At 38.1% G+C, this 22,128-nt stretch overlaps 1 protein-coding gene across 12 annotated transcripts in view; it reads right to left on the bottom strand.

Moving 5' to 3' along the window:
- Positions 1–21,705, bottom strand: part of FIGN (fidgetin, microtubule severing factor) — a 102,321-nt gene extending 80,616 nt beyond the window's left edge. For 2 of the 12 annotated variants that reach the window (XR_010369322.1, XR_010369321.1), the window contains exons 1-3: positions 21,101–21,705; positions 20,159–20,328; positions 10,889–11,051 (exon numbers count right to left, since the gene is read on the bottom strand). Coding sequence is in view for 1 of the 12 variants with exons in the window: in XM_064434684.1 (XP_064290754.1) it covers positions 20,159–20,183 (25 nt within the window). In the remaining 11 variants the exon portion in view is untranslated. Of the gene's footprint in view, positions 1–10,888; positions 11,052–13,231; positions 13,270–17,201; positions 17,343–20,158; positions 20,329–21,100 lie in introns of those variants that run through there. The other 10 variants (XM_064434688.1, XM_064434682.1, XM_064434687.1 and 7 more) reach the window with 9 other exon arrangements.
- Positions 21,706–22,128: the final 423 nt, after the last annotated feature.

The raw sequence follows: 22,128 nt of genomic DNA, 5'->3' as shown, positions 1-22,128 counted from the left end.
GCAGGTGAAACGCTTACATAAAGCATTAAAATAGCCACAAGGCATACCTGGGTTTACTTATTCTGTGGCTCAAAAACACCATTTGAACAATGAAGGAACAAAAATGTGATTCATACTGGTAAATGCAAAATATCTTTATAAAATGCTTATTCTGAGGTATACCATGCCCTGTCTAAAAATCTGAGGTACACAGGAAAAAATATAAGCATATACATGTAAATTTATATATAGCTCTAAAGAATATAACAGAATGCAGTGACAAATAAAAGATTATCTTAAAAATTTTAAGGATTCCAACAAAAAGAAATCCAATAAAAAAGCAACGGAGAAGGAAATGTCCTTATTTTTGGTTGAAGAAAAAAAAAACATTAATATTAAACCATCAAGTTTTTACTTATTGCTACTGAGGCTTGCTTTCCCATTAAAAAAAAATTGACTATCCATGTATTATTTGCATAATGTCCAAAACAGCCTATATGGAACTAACGTGACACAAAGTTAATAGTGTAGAAAGCAATGCTCCCATATCCCCCTAAACAAAACATTTATTTTTTTTTTAATTGAGTGGATCAAACTGAAATCTGAAGAAACACAAGCCATTAAGAATTCTTAAAAGAAGAAGCACAATTCTGCGTATCATCACTTTTATCGTAAGGGAATGGGGGCGGAAATGTGGAGAGTAAGACAGTAAGTTATGGAAGGAGGGGGGGAAAAAAAAAAAGTACAACTAAGCTGGTGCAATGGCTCAGTACTCCAGATCACCAGTGCATTGACCCTCTGTATCTCTGAGTCATTAGCTGGAATCCCAGCTCTGCCTTCAGGAGTAGGGATTTGAACTCGCACACCGATGCAGTGCGATTCGGGATCTTGAGCGTGCCAGACAGAGGGGTCATTCTCCTTGGTGCGGAGGAGGCCGGCGGCCCCCGGGGAGGGCAGGGCTGCATGAGTGACTGTCGCCCGGCACAGGCAGTGGACATGCTGCTGACTCAGGCAGGGACACTGACAGGCACCGCTGCTTCTCCCCATCACTCCTGGACGGAATGGTTTTAGGCCGCTGGTGCTGACAGGTACATGCAAAATTCAGGCGCAAATTATCCACATCTCCTTACTTGCCTCTGTGCACGCACACACGTGTATTTATATGTGTGCATCTCTGTGTGCAGCTATACTAAGGTTTACATGTATTTATGGAGACATACTGAAACAGGCTAAACTGGCTGCTCTGCAGGCATACGTAGTGCTCAGCACTGCCAAAATATTCCTACACCAGTTCTTCTCCTTAATATAGCTACAGTGTACGTATTTATGTACACACAGAAACTACGTGTGTGTATCCTACACACACCCCGATCACATACATGTAACACCGAGTGCAATTAGCATTACTTTTAAAATAATAGTCTAATTTACATAAAAATTTCCTCTCTGATAAAAACCACATTTTAACCAGCTTCTAATATCAACACATTATTCCCATGAATGATTCCTAGTAAACTGTTTATTACAACTGTAAGGTTTGAGAGGGTTTGCTGCTTGCAGATGCAGGTTGTAGGGTTGCCTTTTTTTCTCCCACCCCCCTCCTTTTTTTCCCCTCTGATTTATTGGATGGTGAGCAAACCCACTTAAACTATAGTTGTCCATATGAATCACTAATTTTCATGTTTCTAATTAAAATGTAAACAGTGTAATGAAGACATCAAGTTTTTAGGCAAATGTCTCTTCCAGTGCCACTTGGGGTATGGTAATTACTGAAGCAGATCTATGGATGCTCCCGAATCCTCTACAAGTCCAGATTAAAAGCATTACTGCTAAACCTTGCTTTTTACACCAGGGAATTGTGTTCTCTAACCTATTCCCAGTTTGCTTACAGATGCATATCTGTACAAGCCTTTATAACTAGTCATTAAATAAATAAATAAATAATAGAAATTTATCACATAAATGGAACAGTTTGTGGGAGAAAAACTGTGATTTCATTTGAAATAAAATTTGATTTCACTTCTCAGACTACACATAACTAGCATAGTAAAAGCTGTGCTGAAAACTTGTCATCTTAGCGCTTCCTTCAGAAAAAGAAAAATAGATTAGGCATTACTAAAAGAATTTTTTAAAAAGCAAAATTATATTTCAAGCTTGTATTAAAATTCCTATTGTCCCAAAATGCTTGTTTCACAGTCAATTAATTTAAGAACATATTATTCAGGAAAACATTAATAAGAAAGAAATCTATTCACTGAGAAAAAATGTAAATGGCCACTGCAAATACAAAATGCTTGATGTGCAACTGAAAATCTTTTGTCATATTTATTCCAGCCTTTATGTCTATTTCTGAAATTTGTCAGATTTTATCCTAAAGCAAATGACCTCTCCTACATTTACCGAAGGAATACAAGTCCTCTCCTGCTTACAATTGTTAATTGAGCCTGTCTGCTACAGCTTCTCTTTCCTTTCCAAATAAGCCAGTATACTTGTTTTACATATTTACTGCCAAGCACTTGAACAGTCCTCTATTTTATTATAATACTGGTTTTCCTCCTCGCCCCCCCCCCAACTCCTTCTTGAAGATTTTTTTTTTTAATGTACAGCAAACAGTTAAAGCTGCAATCCAATAAAGCATCTAAAATGCCTAGTACAAGAAGAGGTTTTTCCCCCTCCCTTCATGGACTCAAGTCCATATTCTGAGTGGTACAGCCAATTTTCATATTATTTTTACATAAATGCTAGACAAGCATGTCTGCATTGCTAACCTGGATCATGAAGATGAGAGTGCACAGAATGTACGTGTGCATATGTGCATGTGCACGTGCATAAACATTTTAGTGGGTGGTCCACCATTTCCGTTCTATTTACTAGTAAAGTACTGTATACAAATATGTGAATATTTCCCAGTAGAAAAATATATATATATAGGGTTTCAGATTACATCAAATCATAAAGCATCTTGGCTCTCAAATCATAAATGTGTTAGCAGAGTAAAACAAAACAATGCTCTATTTAGGCATTTCCTTTAAATGTATTGTTCCAGCAAAACCAGATTTAATTAGAGAAACAGCATTTTAAAGGCTACTGCTTTATAACACAGTACTCTTGAAAATGATGGGGGGTTGCAAGTGAAAACACCACTCTCATTTAGCTCTGTGGTTTAAAAAAAAAAAAAGATCACCCTTATACATTTTTTCTTTTTTTTTTTTCTTTATTATGGATTGAGACAATGGGGAAGTCTTATATCTTCACTACAGTTCCAAGGCCATACTAATCAGCTGTAATTTTTAATAAACACTGACTGTTTGGTGCTCACTCGAGGTATTTCATTAGGTGGTTATTCATTTAAAATAAATGTTTCAACCACATCAAGCTGTAACCTTTCTTGAAATGTAAATGAATGGTTTAAATGAGAAGATTAATAAAGAAGGGATGTTCCAATTCCAAGCATGGCATGCTATGTATTTTTAAATTTGTCTATGCCAGATGCTGTCAGTCAGAACAAAAAACTGTCCAAGCAGACAATCTGTGCGTCTGAATGTTGATCATGTTGGAAAGTAAAGGGGGAGGGGGGAGAGAGTGTGTCAAGGATTCATGGTCCTTCATCTTTGCAGTAGAGCAAACACGTCTCTCAGTATAACGACAGACAGCTGCTTCCACTTTCTAATGTGCCCTAACTTAGATCACTGAAAGAATTGTCAGCACTCAGAGAAACACACAAAGATAACACAGCCAGCTGCCATGAAGGGGGAAACAGCACAGCTCAGAAGAAATGGGATTTGTTCCATTTGCATGATGCTGGCTCCCTTGGGCCCCTTTCTTTCAAATCCAAAGCACAAAAGACAACACTTAACATATTTGCTTAAAGATGACAACCTCATGTTGATTTCATTTGGATGTAACAGTGTCAGGATTACAGATATAAGAATATATTATATCTGTAACGGAGACTGACAAATGTATCCATCAGTGAAACTGTCTGATTCATCTGCTTATACAGCCATTTTACCATCCCAAGGGTGCCATCTAAGTAGTAACTTTAGAAGACTGAAGGTCTAATTTTATTACACCACATTTCAACCTACTAAACAATATTATTTCTAAAATAGATCATTTTTATTGGAAGTCTCCCTGATGAAAAATCCAGTAGACACCAGAGAATTTATGAACTGTATGGGTCCTTTGAACTCAATATACTGCCCATTTTAAGCAACTTTCTTTACACACAATCAAAACCTAAACTCAAATAATTGAAATTGAATTAAAAACACAGATAATTATGGTGCCTATTTTAATAGTACATCATAGTCCGTAGTTATTTAAATGTCTGCTGATTGGCAGTCCACCACTTTTTAGAGTGCTTCTTGTTACAGTTCTGTGTTCATAAAAGTTTCTCCAATATAAAACCTATGATTAATTATTTTTCTCCAATATACTTTGACCAGCTACACAACCTAATTTTTGGTTGAGGTTTTCATTGGGCACTCCAAAAGTCACATGGAAATGACTGAAAGCCAAACACGTTCCTCACAGTATTGCATTCAGCTGCAGAAACAGAAAACCAAACTAAAGGGTACAGATTTGCATGATCACCTGTCAACACAGTTTTATGGACCAGCCCCTTTTTTAATCAGATGAAACAATTAGGCTGTGGTCAGACTCTCTCTAGTTTCAAATGCATTACACTGAACGGTCTGATGGCACAAGTATCCCCCCACCATCCCAACACCACCAAATGACTCTGCATAATGTTCCCGACGTTAACCGCTTTGTCTGGAGGAACTCGAAACTGCTTGTTGCTATCTGCTGCCACCAAGAACTGCACTGTAATTCACTAGATTGAAGTTGTTTTGTAAAATGGAGTTAACTGCTGTACGTGGAATTTCAGCACAGCAGATGGTTACCAATCATTATTTTCAATTTGTTTAGTTTCAAGCATTGGGCTGTTTGGGAGGAGCAGTAAGCAGGACAGGAATGGAGAGAGCAGCAAGGTTAGATGCACCGGCTTGCAATGCAAGTCATGCTAGATGGCATAGCATTAAAAGGAGGGGGGGAAAAGTCTCTGCTCAGAACCACAGCAAAGCTAAACAACAACAACAACAAAATTACAATCAGGAAGGAATAAAACCCGATTTTATATAAAATAATAGACAAAAAAAAATTAAGAACACAACATTTGAAAGGGGGCCAATCTATCATTCTCTGTTCAAGAGTTACCTTACATTTTAAATATTGGAAATGGAATTGAAAGTTTCCAAAGGTAAATTGTCTCTAGCCACAATTTGCCATCATTCAAATCTGAATCATGCTCTACTATAAGCTGTCCAGCTGTTGAACTGGAAATGGAAAAGGAATCATTTATGGACAAGAGCACATGACCAGAAATTAAGCTGTAAATATCTGGGCTGGGCCATTATTGTAGTCAAGAAACATCTGGGGCTGAAGCTGAGGCTAGGCCCCACTCCTTCTGTGCTCATGTAATTGCGTGCATGATTTATAACTTAGTGTCTATTAAAAATGATTTAAAGAGAGATTTGGAGCCCAAATTTTGAAATCAAGATGGCTTTCCCCATGCTTTCATTTGTTCAGGAGTGGAAAGAAAAATCCTTTGCTGTTATTTTCCCCTGTCCTACATTTAAGGGGTGCAATGTTCCACCACAAGGACAAAATTCACATTTGTCTAAATTCAGGCAAAAGACATACACTTCCAGCAACCAAAGTCAGTGACGTATCATTTAGCTTACATTGGACTTCCTTGGTGCTTTAATATTCCCCATGGAAATTGACTTTGAATTATTTTCTCAATAAAACTTTCTTTTTTTTGTTTTAAATTCTATAAACTCTATCACAATACATTCACATCATATTGATTTGTTCCTGCTATTCTGAACCATCCAAGACTCAGTTAGCTCTGCCTGCCACCACAATGCCACAGGTGATGTGGGCAGAGCCTCTCCACCAGGCATCCCATTGGCACTGGGTTCCTTAGGGGGACATTTGTAGCTCTAGGACTTGCTTGCTTCCCCCCACTAACTTCAGTACAACCTGATTCTGTTTTGGCTTTTGGAACAAGCTGTAAAAGCCACAGATTTGACAGGGTGGAAGAGAAAGGATTTATTGGATATTTGGGTTTGGAGGACAAAAGTAAGGGATATACTTGGATGATACCAATCCTCTATCAGCAGTTAGAAAAAAAAATGCTCCCTCTCAGGCAGAACAGCAGGGCCAGTGTCTGACTGTAAGCAACTATGTCATCAAAAAGCTTGGTTATTTAAGACTGAACAGATACCCTGACTATATTTCCAACCTATTTCCATGCCAGTGCAAGCTTCTTCTAAGAGTACACCTAGCCCTGCAGAGATCAGGTTTGTAAAGGAGTCGACCATTACACCCTCCAAGTGTTACATCTCCTTTTTTCGTTGAGGTTTCAGCATGTTGGGCAGTTTTATTGCAGAGCTCCACCCCACAGCGTGGAGTGAAGAACCAAGTTCGCAAACCTGGGTGTGTGCCAAGGCTGAAGTGACACTCTAGTGACTGTCTTAGCCCTCTGGGAAAAAGTGGATTAGATGAATCACAAAAAAATGTCACAGTTATTTCTCCAGTAAGTTAACTGTCTGCTGGTCACAGGTGATGAAGACATAAAAGTTTGACATAGCACTTCCACAGATTGTACTCTGTCTTGGAAATTTTTCCCCTGCATCTTCATAAACTGTCATTAATCTCAGACTAATAAAAAACTCTTTGATATTTTAAAGCAATGAAAAACTTTGGAAATGGGATTGCTTCAATATGGCAACATGCTACCTAAATTTTCCAAGCTGTTTACAGGTTGTTGTCAAACTTCCCCAACAAAATCTGGTCTAGTACCACCCATAAGGCAGATACTATACACTTCATAAAACAAACAACTCTTATTTTAATTATTTTTTGAAGAAAAGGTTAGGAAATGGAAACTGAGCATAGCAAAGTCACCTACAAAATAAAAAAGACCACGACCTTCCTCCATTTTTATGTTGCACAGAATATAAGGAATTTTAGTACCTAACTGTGGAAGTCTCAAATGCTTTGCACTGGATTCTGTAGTCTTTACTGCAGCAAAGAGCAGTGTATACCTAAAGAAATGTTTGTATCAGGTGAAGAAATATCTGCAAGTCAGCATCATAATGGATTTGAGTCTACTTTAATAAAAATCACCACCAGGGAAAAAAAAATAAAAGCAAATACAGAAACATTTCCCAGATTAAAGAAGGATAAAGAAAAGGACATCACTTACTGTAGAAAAACTCCAGGAAAACGAGGAACACAAAGATTTTTTTTTTAATGCAACACAAGTGGAATTCTCTTTGTAGGTGCCAGCATTAAAACTTTGTGCAGATGATTGTGTGGGTGAGGGTCTGGCAGAGGAGATTACTGCTGTGCCCTCTAGAGGCTGGATGTCTGGCCAAGGAACTGTTCAGCAGCTACTAGAATACAGTGGAAGCTACCATCACTAGATCTGTAAGTACAGTCTCTTGGTCTTACCCTGCCACTGTGAAACGCCTGTATTTGAAATGTAGTAAACAGAAAAATAGCGAGCTTATAAAACACAGAAAACTGCTATTCTGCATGTTTTACTGACATTTCTACTATATTTTATGTGCTCTAATACACTGTAAGCATTAATACAGCAAACCAAACCTCTAAAGGATTTCTGTCAAGTATAAATACATGCATAAACACAAGATATAATTGAAAAAGTCTTTGCTTAACGAGCTCACGGGTGCTTTGGCACAGTGCATAAAATGTAGACTTAAAATTTTGAGATGATACAGCAATTCCCATAGCTGAACTTTGGAATCAACATAAGAAAATAAAATCTATTCAACATCAATTCAGTAAGTTACTCTTAGTATAACATAGAGACACACCCCACAAATAACAACAATTAATTTTTTTATCACGAGAGTACTCATGAAGTGTGGATATTTTTAAAGGCAAAAACATCTCAGGGTAAAACTAGGGTCAAATTCTGCATTGGCAGTAAGTAAAAAGCTCTAATATACCTAGTCAATCATACACTAGTTGAAACACAGTCCACAGAGCACTTAATAGCTCAGCCCAACAAATATATCACAAGTGGAATTTGGTGGACAGATGCAAATGGATAGATTTTTTTTTTCCTGAAATCATACATTATTCTTTATTCTTATTATCTTACTACCGACAGCAAGTAAGTCTTATTACAGCTAACTAGGAAACTTTCTTGCCTGAAATCCAGCATTGAACTACCCACACTATTTCAGAAACGATACACTAGTAAATGATTTTACAACGTAAGAGCAATCCCTTCTGAAAATAGTCACCCTATAAGAAACATACACACACAAGGTTTCAGTTCCTTCAGTGCCTTCTTACCACATAATGAACATATTCTTAGCTATGCAGTCAGTTTTTTGTTTAAAAATTTAGAAAATATCCCATTGTGATACCAGTTTTCTTTTCTGTTTGATATAGTAAAAAAGAAACACCAGAAGAAAAATATTTATTTTCTCCTCTGAAAGCATATTTAAATGATAAGTTAATACCTTTCATGAACACTTCATTATTGTAACTACACAATACCTATTTATACTGAATTTTCTTGTAGAAATTACATTATACAGTGTGGCATATAATCAGTGAGTGGGGGTAGGAGAGAACCAGTCGTTAACTACGACTAAAATGACCAGTTTTCCAGTGCAGTTGTCTTCTAATTAAATTAAGTGTGAGGCACGGTCATTGAGATGTGTTATAATGACTTGCTTGAAAGTTTTTTTCCCTTTCGCTTTTTTTTCTCCCCCTTTGCTTATTAGAATACCTTACACCTTTCAAAACTAGAACAGCGTAGTGGGGGGGAAGAGAAAAATGCTTTTGGCAGATGCCATGCCAAGACACGTATTACTCACCATCCTTCCACCCATAGTCAGGGACGCAGCTCATCTATTTCTTAGCTCCTTCCACTAACTCAAACACTCAGTATTACATCTCAATTGCTATTCCAAAAAGACAAGCCTCATAATGACAAAGTAGGCTGCCATTTTATTAGCAGCAAAATAAATACAGCTGTAGCACTCAACGGTGCATCAAGCTACAGTGATGCCTGTATTTACACTCAGCTGTTAGGGATTACACCCAAAACCAGCTCTGTTCCAGAATAGCTTCCAGCTGAGCATCTGACAATGCCAGTACTGTGCCCAGGAGATGAGATCCAGAGATCCTGGCACCCCAGGAGCATGTTAAGTGGGCACAAGTTTCTCCTCACTTTATGGTTAGTATTCTCTATAAGATCTGATTTAGAGAAGAAATAACTTATTATATCAGGGTGCTTATCTTTACAATAAACTACTACAGGTCACCTGGTAAAGGACACAACAGATATTAAAGTGATTATAGACTTCCTCTTAGTCAGAAGATAGAATTACATATGTGTTGGTAGTGATGTCAGTAAAACCATGCAGAATGGCAGTTTTCTGTGTTTTAGAAAACTGCTCACTACTTTTCTGCTGACTACATTTCAAATACAGAAGAGTTTCACAGTGGCAGGGCAAGACCAAGAGGCTGGGAATGAAGAGGGGGTGCTGGGGGATGTGGGTAGGCAGAGAGAAGAGGACATAGAATGGCTTTGAAAAGCCAGGAAGGAGAGATTCTATTTCTCTGCAATGGGTTTGTATCAGCCAGGCTTAAATAATGGTATTGCAAATTAAGGCCCAGGGGAATTTGGAGCATACAAGTAAGCTTTTGTTCTCCAAACCCCAAAAGGTATGTGGGAGATTTGGGGGTTTGTTTCCATTTAAATGGCATATGTATTTCTAAACAATAAGTTAAACTTTTTTGCTCTTTTTATTGTACACCCTCGCTGATTCAGTACCTGTTAGGAAAGATACTATTCCCAACCAATGTAGCAACAACTCTTTCAAGTAACAATTATCTGTTACTGTACTTAGCACTTTCATTTACTTGCCTTCAGAACTTCTGAACAAGGAAGAAAGCAACAAATCTAATGTAATAAACCTCACAGGGAGTGGAGGAGGAGGATGGGAGGTGGGGGAAGCAACAGATCGAAAGGAGGATGCGGGTAAAAGTCATTTGAAGGGATGCAAGCTTTCCAGTGTAAACACAGAAGCTAATTAGTGTGTTGTGATTTTAAAACATATTCTGTTATCAGAAAGCAAAATAGAAATCTGTACTAAAAAAAAAAATCTTCTGTAGTCTTTAAAGCAGGTGGACAAAAACGTAGGCACACACAGTCAATACACCTCCATTGCCCCCACCCTGAAGACATGCACAGATACAAAATTGGGTTAGTTTTCTGTAAATAGGCTTCGCTCCTGTAAATATATCACAGGATTTTAGGTGTACGTTTCATACTGTAAGGTTTCTATATGAAACCAGTTTAATCTAAGTGCCTCTGATTATTATTAGAAACTCATTATTTGAGGACATCTATCTTTACAGTAACTATGCACCATTAAGGAGCACAATGCCCATAATTGTTTAAAAAAGCCATGAGGGGGAGGGGGAAGGGAGAAGGATCAGGAAGAGGGAGAAGATAACTAAGGAAGATTTTGCAATTAGAACAGCATCGTCTATTCTGCATTTTGTTCCTTGGAATATCTACACAGTAACAAATGGGTTAAAGTTTCCTCTGAGCAAAATCACAAATGAATCATTCCTTATACCTTTATTAATGCATGTATTTTTGTCCTGATGAATTTAAAATATGTTTTTATAACCACCAAGAAAAATCAAAAGCTCTGTTTCTTCTATCATACAGCATTAGTGACTCAAGAGGGAGACTGGAACATTTAAGAAGTACCAATAAAGCTAATGCCTTCCATTTTCTGGAGAAATTCCTTATAACACCTAGCTTTTGAAATTTGTTGCATACCTGCATATCCAAAGTCAATAGAAATTGCAGGGACTCAGTGCTTCTGATAACCAAGTACCCAAAAGTGGAAAGTTGAATTACACTTTCTGAGATGCAATACTATTTGTGATGTTATCTCGGCCACTCAGACCCTTCAAGCTCAAACTGCAGCTGTTGTAATGCTCTGAAACAGAGAGGAACAGTCACTTCAGCCAAAAAGGACTTGCCTGTCATGAATGAAAGTAGTGAATTCTACAATTTCTAAGCAGATGACTTCCTGGGGAAGTGGGGGTGGGATGGTGTTTGCTAATTACTCAATAACAAAGCATCTTTCCTTAAGTAATGCTGAAAATTATCACTCCAAATAAATACTAGTGTCAATTTGTTATTCTGTACTGTATGGATAACATAACTGAATTATAACTGAGTATTTCTAACTAGCGAAAATTTTAAAAATGTCATGCATTAAGGCACTGTTTATTCACAGTCTCTATAAGCACACAATGAGATATATTTTACCTATATCTAACTTTAAAAAACAAAGGCTTCTGATATTTACTGAACCATGTGTTTCAACAAATATGTTCTCTGCATATTAAGGTGTGCCTTTGATATGACTGCCACACAAAGCTAGGGGCTGAATAATGACAAGTGCCTCATTCCCCTTGCTATGCAGGGTTTACTGACATTAATCTGAATAACATTGCTTGATGGGATGACCATGGTTACCCATCACGGTTCATGTTACCACTAAAGTTTTTTAAAATGAAAGTGGAAAAATAAATCAGTGTTGTAGTATAAAGAATGCCTACACAGGACAGGAGTATGAAATACAATGAATGAAAGTCAAAGAACAAAATGAAAATCAATGATTAAGAAAGGTTAATTGCAGCATGAACAGTTTCCAAAATATACTTATTACTGCTTTTATTGAAGGCAAAGAGCAAGAAATAAAAAATTATAAGAAATTCTATGAACACATGAAAAATTATTATCTTTAAAATAAAATATCTGCTTATTTATTGTATGCTCAATACAGTACCACTATAGTTATGAAGGTAATATAAAGCCTTATGATATAAAGACCTAACATCAGTAAACACAAAACCACTTAATTTTGTAAATCAAGTGTTCATTTAGTTGAATAGCTAATAAATTTATAGTTTTCTTCCATATTAAAAATAACGGAATGCTTATAGTTCAAATTTGATGATGTTTAAACCCAACAGTTTGGGTTTAAACATCATCAGACTGAATGTAGATAACCAGTTCACAAATTATCACTGGTGACTTTTTTATATTTTTACAAAAAACAACAGACTGTTTTAATTTTAATTTCTCTACTCTAATAATGCAGATGACCTAAGTATTAAACTTAAAGATCTTCAGCAAACTCCATATGTATATTAAATAAAACAATTTCATAGAATGCAAAACAAATTAATAAAAACATTGTCCAAACTGAGTTTTCATATGGCCACATTGCATTGTTATTTTAGAGCTGCAAGGGAAAACAGAATTGTATCCACGTACTAAGAGTATATTTCTACAATACTGTATCTAGTCATGTGGTCCACAAATGCCAACAACAAGGGACTGAAAATAGGATCAATTCTTTTCTTTCTCAGAAACAATCTTGTAAGCATCTGAGTTCCCAAAGACATAAAAGAATAGTTACTTTTCTGAGATCTTTTGATATTGCTCTTCATGGTGGAGCTATCCACAAGTGATGGGAAAGATCTCTTTTGAAAGTAAATGGTGCTTCTTCAAATGTGTTCAGAAACATCTTTGCTGTTCCTTTCTCTGTTTCTCAAGTTTAACTTGAAAAGGATGCTTGATTTTTTAAAATTTGGTTTAGGTATCACAATGGGATATCTAATATCAGTCGGTGCTCGCAAACCTTATTCTTCCAGCATAGAATCTAGCTGTTTCTTTCTCTGTGTCAACACAGGAGGCTGAAGTAATCAGATAGGTCTAAAGAACACAGAGGATGTTAACCTGCACTTTCTCAGAATCTGTGATGAGTAGGTTCATACTTTCAACATGACCACACTGAGCCACAAGGCATATAAATAGCTAGTTTCACCTAAAAGCACAGCTATCACAGCAGTTTGTACAGTAGGGCTATCAGTTCATAATATTTTGAATGTCAATATTGATACTATTGTCATGGATTAATAATTTCTGCATATCATTTTATCATTCCCATCTACCCTTTGCTGTTGTTCACCAATATAAAGTAATTTTTGGCTCTTCCTCTCACCATGTCTCCAGCAGACAAGCACACAAAATCAGTTGCACTGTCTAGGAATATCTTTGTAACACTACAGTTTTAAGTTTTATTAAGTGATAATTCAAGCTCACCGTATAAATGGTTTTTTTATTAATTACTTGCTTGTATGCTAGAATGGAGGAAACAAAAAGGAAAAAACATCTCAGACAAAAATAGAGGTGTTATTTCCAACATACTAAAAGGCAAACTGCTATTATTTTAAATCAGGCAAAAAACCCCCAAAACATCTTAAATGAAAGCATGAAGATAGATTCCTGCCACAAACCCCTGTGACCCACCAGGTTCAGCCCTTTCTCCCATCTCCTCTCAATATCCATTTACAAATTCCCTTCAGATTAGTAGGAGTTATGCAAACATGCCTTCATGTGTCCCTTAAGCATTTTATCACACTGAAGAAGAGAAACAAAAACTTCAATTGTGACCTGTATCAGAAAATCATTCATTCAGATCCTGGTTAATTAGATGTGAGACCGCTATCTTAGTTCATGAAGTTTGACCACAGTATGCTCTTACTGTTAAAGTATTAATGCAAATAAGATACATATTACTCAAACAAATTTATCATCACCATTCTATAACTAGCATGGCAAATGCATACATTCTAAAATATCACACAAAATAAACTGTGGCATACATCTTCATGCGTTGAGCAATTCACCTACAGAAGGTGAGCCACATGCTTTAACAAAGAGTACAGAACAGATGAAAAGTAGAACACAGAAGGGTTAAAAACGGGCAACAGAAAGTCTGGGTAATACATGATTTCAAGGAATCTGGAACAAAAAAGTACTTCACATCACCAAAATTTGTAATCATACCAAAATAATCTCAGCATTTTGTCCACATACCTTTCAGGGTATTTGAAATTTAACTAACAATATGCTAGCAGTAGCTACACTATAAAAGAACTGAGAAAATAGTTCCTCAGTTACAGTTAAATAATGACTGGTAATTGCTATTTCAGTATTTCACGGCATATCAGACTACACACTTAATAGACTATTATAGAAAAAAAAAATAAAACTTAGCCAGTGGCATGACAGTCAGCTGTAGCTGCATTATTTTTAATTACAGCCAAGATACATGAAACTTTTCCCCTCTGCAAAAAAATGGTTTAAAGAACAAAGTTTTAGTCCATTATTCAAATAATGTATGGCTGTTCTTTCTATTGTATAAATACAATAGCTTTTGTAGTAAGGAGTGTTGCTTATATGATTAAAGAGATAGTTGAGTGTTATGATATGTTTGACAGGTACCGTTCCAAGCACTATCGGAACAGACACGCAATACTGTTATTAACATTCTGTGTGTGCCGATACCTCATAGCAACAGAGCTCGGCAAAACGAAAGCAGAGACTCCACATTTTCATCACTGCAGACATCTCCGTATGCCCTTAATCAGTGGTGCTTTCTGCAGATTACACTTTTTTGTATTCATCCCATTCTCAGACTGACCTGTCAAAGCCCGATCTCTCCCCCAGTTTCTCAAGATTCTGGTAACCAAGACTGACCAGCTATTTTTCTTTCCATTTTCCTCTCACTTCTCACAGTGGGGCCAACCCCAACAGGTATTTAGAAGCAATAGTAGTGAAGTCCACTTGTGCTTAGTAGAGTGCTGCAAATTATCTTCCAAGAAACATAATATAATATATGCATTCTCTTTAACATGCCAATCAAGGGGATGACAGGTACAATTATTAAAGGTCTGAAAGACTTAGGTTTCCTTTGACCTCTATTACACCTCCAGTGTAGGATTCTCTGCTCCTTGAAGGGTAAGACTGTATGTGTCGAACCTACAGTAACATCTGGCAAGTGGTTGTCTCTGATTTTCTCTATTAGCTACTATCCTTTAAAGGAATACAGTTTAATCAGTCTCATTAAGGGAGATCTATATGTTGTTTTGATTGAAAGATTTCTTTTTTTTCTTTTTCCTTTTCTTTTTTTTTGGAAAAAATAAAAATTGAATGATCTTAAGGAATTTTCTTTATACTCGCATTTCTCACACACTCTATAAAAATATCATTGACATAGGGTGAAAAGGTCGCATACCTCACCGAAATGGAGCCAAGTACTCCCGTAAGGTTTTTCACCTGGAAAATATCCCTGTAACTAATTCTATGTATTGGATTTTTAAAAATTATTATTTTAGCAACAACAACAACAAAAAAAAAAAAAAAAAAAAAAAAAAAAAAAAAAAAAAAAACCAAACCAAAACAAAAAAAAAAAAACTCTGGGCCTTTTCCCAGCTGAGAGTTCCCTGAAGTCATCTTTCCCATAAGGAAGATAAGTTTTCACTTAGAGGATAGCATCTCTAGCAGCAAGATTTTAATACTCTGCAACAATATCAGGGATACGCAATCCTGAATTTACGACTCTTCAAATTGCTTTTATAGCTATACTATTCATTTTGGATCAGATGCTTATCTAAAATTCCATACATCCATAATATCTAATTTAAAACTGCTTCAAATGAGTCAAAGAACAGAACCAGAAAAAAAGAAAAAAAAAAAAAAAAGACAAGCCACCACAACCAAAACAAACAAACAAGCCACCGTGGTCCAGATTCTGGGAACTGTAAATTATTTTATCTTTTTGCAGCTAAATATTTTTTACACCAGTTAAGGATTGGGCACAATGGGCACAATTCCACTTCAAACTTCATTTTTTTTCACCTCCATAGTACTGCTTCTCATCTGCTCTGTTAGTAACACATGAGAATTTCCAATTAGCTTATTCCAAATTATTTTTACAGTTATTTTTATGTCTCATCAATAACTGAAAAGAAAAAAACATGCTGATTTATCAATTAATCAACCTTTATGGACATACAATATTCCTCAATACTTCAGAAATGTTTGCAGAACAATTTCCTCCAATCATATGATCAATGAATCAATGTAAAACCCCAGTAATTAAATTTATCAACTTGGTATCAATACATCCAGCACTTTATGAAAGTATTGTGTGAAGTTTTTTCTGTTAACGGATATATTGATTGAGGGCAAAGAGCCAAATATTTCTATTATTAGATCTGGGGATGCAAGATCAAAACTCAGTCTGTCATAAACAACATACAAGTGTTTCATATAGACAGATCTCATGCTGATTTTGTACCATTAAATCCACTCCTAACAAGCAGATAAGCCTATTAATTGATGATTAGGACTACAGAAAGATCAGTAATCATATTCAATGCTTCTTGTATTCATTCATTGAATAAACTTATTGACAGGAACCATACAGAATAATTCTCCTCTATGAATTATATTTTAAAAGTAAACTGAGCATCTAAACAACAGCAGATTCCAAACCTTGCTCATGCAGCAGAAAATAGCCTTATTAAATTTTGAAACTAAAGCTTTGTATTTTGAAAGAGATTCTCTCTCCATTGTATATAGCAGTTATTAATAGAGGTGAAAAATAAAGTCCAAAGACGACACATCTAATAAGAACCATAATAGAAACAAAACCACGAAAACAAAAACACCATCCAAGTGTTTTACAGTTCAATTTTTAAAGGGCTAGTATACAAACTATTCTGGAATATATTTTTAGTTGCTATCCCTTACTATATACACATAAGCAAGTAGGGAACAAAAGTTCATCAAGTGCCATTTTTCAATTATAAGAAATAAAAGTAGTAGGGCTTTTTATATCAAGAAAATAAACCAGAAAAAAATGCTTGGTAATGCTTAACTATAAAAAAGCTTAAAGAACAGCTAATGACATAAGACTACTCATTTTTTCCCATGAACTGTATGATGAAAATATCAATAACAGTACAATCTTAATATTTGCAAAATGATGCTACAATAAGAAAACATTCCTGTACTTTCACAATGTTGCAATGAATAGAAACAATTTGAGCTAATAGTGAAGGTATCTTAATATGACGGGAGGAAATAACAACAAAACCTCCAAACCCACCAGATTCATGTAGGAGTCACATCCTGTTACAAACATCAAACAACAATGAGCCTTTATTACCATGCTATGATTCCTTCATTTCAAACATGATTAATTAGCAACTATAACACTCACCAAAACTCCCACCACGCTGCTGTTTGCTGCCTATTTTCAAATGGGTCTCTATCAAGTATTCATAAGCAGTGTTAGTCTCATTTACGACATTGAAGAAAAGAAGTCAAAGCATCCTGCTTTAAGGAAGATTTCACTCATACCCTAGCCAAAAAAATAAAAAGCACAGAAAACAGAAACTCAACAACCAAACACCAAACCCTTGGTTTTTCAAAGGGATTCCTTTATAATCCAAACACAAACTTTATGTAAAATGAAAAACTTTTTAGTAAAGTTGCTAAACATTTTAGATGATTGAAAATAGAGAAAGATAAAACGTCAGTTTTAGACTTTGTTTTGGTCTCTATTTTTTTTTACTTGAAATCTCAGCTTTACATTCAATTTGAAATACACTGCTCCTGTTGAGAATGAAAGCATGGTTCATGTGCTAAAAATGGACAGAAAAAGAGAATGAGAAGGGGAAGAGACACTTAGCAGTACTCTTAACATGTTTTAAGTTGTGCTAACAGATATCTTCAAATGTATCTTACTTGCTATAAACATTACTTTGGCAGTAAAAGAAACTTTGTTTCACAGGGATGAGAAGTGGAAACTGAGATTACAAATAGAAGAAGAAACAAGACTGAGAGGAGATAAAAAAAATTGCTTTCTTAAGCAGAACTCTATAAATACCATCAGAAAGACAACAAAAAAAGGTTCCATTTGGAAGCAACAGATGTATTCCTAAGCAAGAAAATATCCCCGACGAAATAATGCAGAGAGTCATACAGACAGGATCTTTAGAAGCCTGAAAAGAAATTGCCTGTGTGGCAAAGCTAAAGTTTCCATGTGAAAATAAAAACAAGGCAGAAGATCCGATACCTCCTTAGTTTACCAGCTCTTATATCAGAGATATTTGATGATTTTGTCACGCCCAGAGCAGAGCAATTTCTAAGTGCAAATCAGTCCTACTCTCTCCAGCTTTCTCAATTTTATAAATTTGGCATCAAAAACATCAAAGCAGCTTCCACTTCGGACCTAACTTTTAGAGGATCAATGTGACAAGTCACTGCTTGATAGATGTTTCTCTTGATAAACGACTTGTTCAAAAGAGACATTGTAGCTTTCATTTCCTGACCACAACACACTTTTAATTTGCAACAGCAGAGCTGCTCGAGTGTGACTAGTTCCCACTTCCCAGTCTTTCAGGACTGTGGCACTGTCAGGCCACATGCATGGGCAAAACAAAAACTCAGAAAGAGATGAATTTGCAGAAAGAATTTTAGCAAAACTTTTCCTCAAACAGGAACCTGATTACATTTGATTTCTCCTAACAGTGGGCTCTTAAACTCCCCCTCCCAATCACTCTCAATCCTTAACATTTTAAGGGAAGCAAGGAAAGAGAAAAGTCATATTGAAAATATATACTTAAGCACCATAGAATATATATAGCTGCCTAATAGTATCATGTTTATTATACATACATATATTACTGCTACTATAATTATTATTATTATCTGGGAATTGCATTTAACAGTCCAAACCGTCCACACCATCCAATTTCAGCTCTCAGCATACTGTCCGATTCCCGATTTAAAATTTATAAATGTAATATCCTCCTCATCACAAGCAGCAGTCCAATCTGCTCTGAATATATATTACAGCTTTAACATCACAGAGGGAAATCTCCCATCTGGCAATCACATTTGCTCCAACAGCTCTAGGAAAAAAAAAAAAAAAAATGTTCCGCTCTCGCTTGCTTGCTCGTCTCCTTAAAACATTTCTCAGAGCAAATTATGTGCATCTAAAATAAACAGTTGCCTTATTGATCGTTCCAAAGTCAACAAGTTCTAAATGCAAAATGCAATCAGATCATTTCCATCATATATCACCTGGGATATGTTTAGCAATACAGTCACCTACAACACCAAAATAGGAGTGTACATTGTGCAACTGTCTCTCAATTTCTTTTTGCATTCAGATATGTTATTACGAGAGATCATCAGCCACACACGGCAGACCTCCCCCTTATCCCAAACACACACACACACACACACGCTCTCTCTCTCCTAGGGTCTCTCTCCATCCTTATCTGTTACTATCACACACAATTAAAAGTGAACATACCCCCTTTTTGGTTGCACAAAACAGACTAATAGTCACTTTTGTTGTTACTTCCTTAGCCTTAACTGCATACCTAAAGGTGCATCTACTTCACCACAAGGAGCTCTATTGAAATTCCCCATGCTCCATTTTATCTGACTTTTTTGGAGGAAGGGGCAGCGTGGGGATCTGGAGAGTGACCATTAAAATAATGCCAGTTAAAGCACCTGATTATTTCATTCTGTTAAACATTGAGAGCAGAGCAGTGTGAACCAGACACTTGTAAACTGAGCATAAAATACTCCTTATTAAATCGTATTAAGCATTCGGCCACAACAGTAATTTTGTTTGTTTACATGCAAAACATTCCCTCACCCCACATCAGTTAGAATCTCTAGCAGCTGATTACGCTGAAAGTAAGAGAGGGAAAAGCAGCTGGAGTTTAAATAACTACTAAAAAAATATTAGTTTGCAAAAGGAAAAGATGCATTTTAGGCATGTATGTACGAGCACATAGATGTGTAGGTGTATATATTCATTGCTACACGTTTCTGCCCTCTCCACTCGCCGAGTTTTACTAATTTACATACCATTGGAGTTCAGTGGTGTGTATAGTGCACTGCTGGTAACATGCAACTTCAGGTTTTACAACTGAGATCAATACAATGGACAAAACTAGTGCCATAATCAAAGCAGAAACGATAAACAAATGATAGCAAGAGAAAAAAATGCTTATATATACACAAGAAAATATACTATTAAACATTAGGTATTTATTACAAAATATTTGCATGCAGAGTCCTCGGTGCGTTATCATGCTATTTAAATTTGTCTTTGCTATTTAGATGCAAAGGAAGTAGATCCCAAAACGGACATACCATAAACACTGGTGCTACTGATCATTTCTTGCTGGCAGCACAAAAAGCTGAATTGGATTTTTCACAAGCAGGAATTCCAAAGGTTGCTTTTCATTAAAGCCACTTTTCCTCTCAGCTATCAAATGTCACTGCCTTGAAACGTGGGCCCTTTCGTCAGGTATTCATTTAACCTACATGCATATAATTAAGTGGGAAAGCAACATCAACAAAAAGGGGATCTCAGATCACAAGAGAAGAAAGAAAGGGGGGAAAAAAAGCACATGACCAGGAATGCAAGTCCATGTCAATTTCACTCACTCCCATTGAAACTAACAAGAGCTCCAGGGAGGATAGTAATAGGATCAGTGGATTGTATATACCATTAAATTATACATCTTTCTCTCCCTCCTGAGCCAACAATACGCCCACCACGCTGTACCCCCTCCAAGATGATGTGCTTACATTTTACTGCAACAGCTCCTCTGACATATTCGTGCCCCCCCCACCCCCCACCAGCCAAGACACAGCAATTTAAACCTAACTTTTGTTCTGCGAGATTCTTATTTGCACTTATTTGGTCAGAAGTTAGTTGCCTCAATGTCCAGACCCGCGTTACCTGCAGTTTATTATTTTCAAAGCAACTTAAAATTAAATCCAATTAAGAGGAGGAGGAGGAAGTGGGGAGAGAGCTTGCAATCGCGAACTCTTAATCTGCCTACTATTGTTGGCAATGATCAAGGAGGAAAAACCATGCACTGCGATTGTATATCTGTACTTTCCAGACTACGATCAGGCAAGCAGACCGGAGTGCTTAGTATCAGAAAACGACCGCAAATTAGGCAAAATATTTAGGGCACGAACAGGCAATTAATACGCGGCTGTGTCGGAGATCTTTAAGATTTAATAAAATTTAAAACGATGGTAGGGAGACTGGGGGGGGAGGGAAAAAAAATATTCTCTTACCTGGAGATTTGGTACAAGAACCCGATAGGTTAGAGTAGCATCGATCCGATGTGTTTGCTGATGAATGGGGGCTCGGGTTAAGTGAAGGTGCCTATGATTTGAAATCATTCCAAGTTTTTGAAGGGAAGACTGACTGCAGCCTCTGCCATGTTGGAATTTCAAACCCAAAACAGCTGCTTTGCAAGGAGCCAGCATGCCAGCAGCTGGACGCCTGCGCAGAGCGCCGCCGAGCCAAATTCAAATCACTTTCACGCGAAGAGCCAAAGATCAGTTTTCAAAGGGGGAGCGGCGCGGGGGGCGGGGGCGCTCCGCGGTCCTGCGCGCCGGGGCCGCCGCTTCCCGCGGGGGCTGGCGGGGTGTCCGCGCCGCGGCTCCGCTCCCTCTCCCCGGGGCGGCGGGACGGGGACAGCGGGCAGCGGGCTCCCTCCGCGGCGGCGGCGGCGGGGCTCCCCTCGGGCGCGGCGGCGCGGGGCCGGGGCCTAGCACCAGCCCGCGCCCGCGGGGCAGGCGGGCGGGCTCCGGCGGCGGAGGTTCCCCCCGGCTGCGGCCGCCTCCGCTTCGCTGCGGCCGCTCCGCGTCTCCCCGCCTGGGGCCGGTGGGGCGTCCCGGCTCGACCGGCAGCGGCCTGCGCGGCTGCCCTGGCCGGCAGCTCCCGCGCCGCGTCCCCGGGCGGGCGGCGTCGGGGCTCGCTGGTCGCCACCGCCTCCCGCCCGAGGAAAATGGCCGGGGTGGAAATGCCGGCCCGGCCCGAGCGGCGGCGGCGGCGGGGCCGCGCGGCCCGGCCCCGCGCTGCTCCCGGGGAGCCCCGGCCGCTGCCCGCCGGAGCCCGGCTGCTAGCAGCCGCGGAGAGGCAATCCCGGTAGCCGGCAATGGCTGAGGGGCCCCGGCAGCCACACCTCCCTCTCCCCGCACTTCCCAGCCCGGCTCGGCGGGGGATGGCAGGGAGCCAGCTCAGCTACCCCGGCCCACAGCTGCCGGGGACTCCCCTTGCATCAGAGGGATTCCCCGGGGGGGCTGTTAGACGGGCT

Source organism: Passer domesticus, chromosome 10, assembly GCF_036417665.1.
Source record: "Passer domesticus isolate bPasDom1 chromosome 10, bPasDom1.hap1, whole genome shotgun sequence".
Taxonomy (NCBI): Eukaryota; Metazoa; Chordata; class Aves; order Passeriformes; family Passeridae; genus Passer; species Passer domesticus.
The sequence above is the reverse complement of the archived record's forward strand: the minus strand, read 5'-3'. Positions and strand labels throughout refer to the sequence as shown.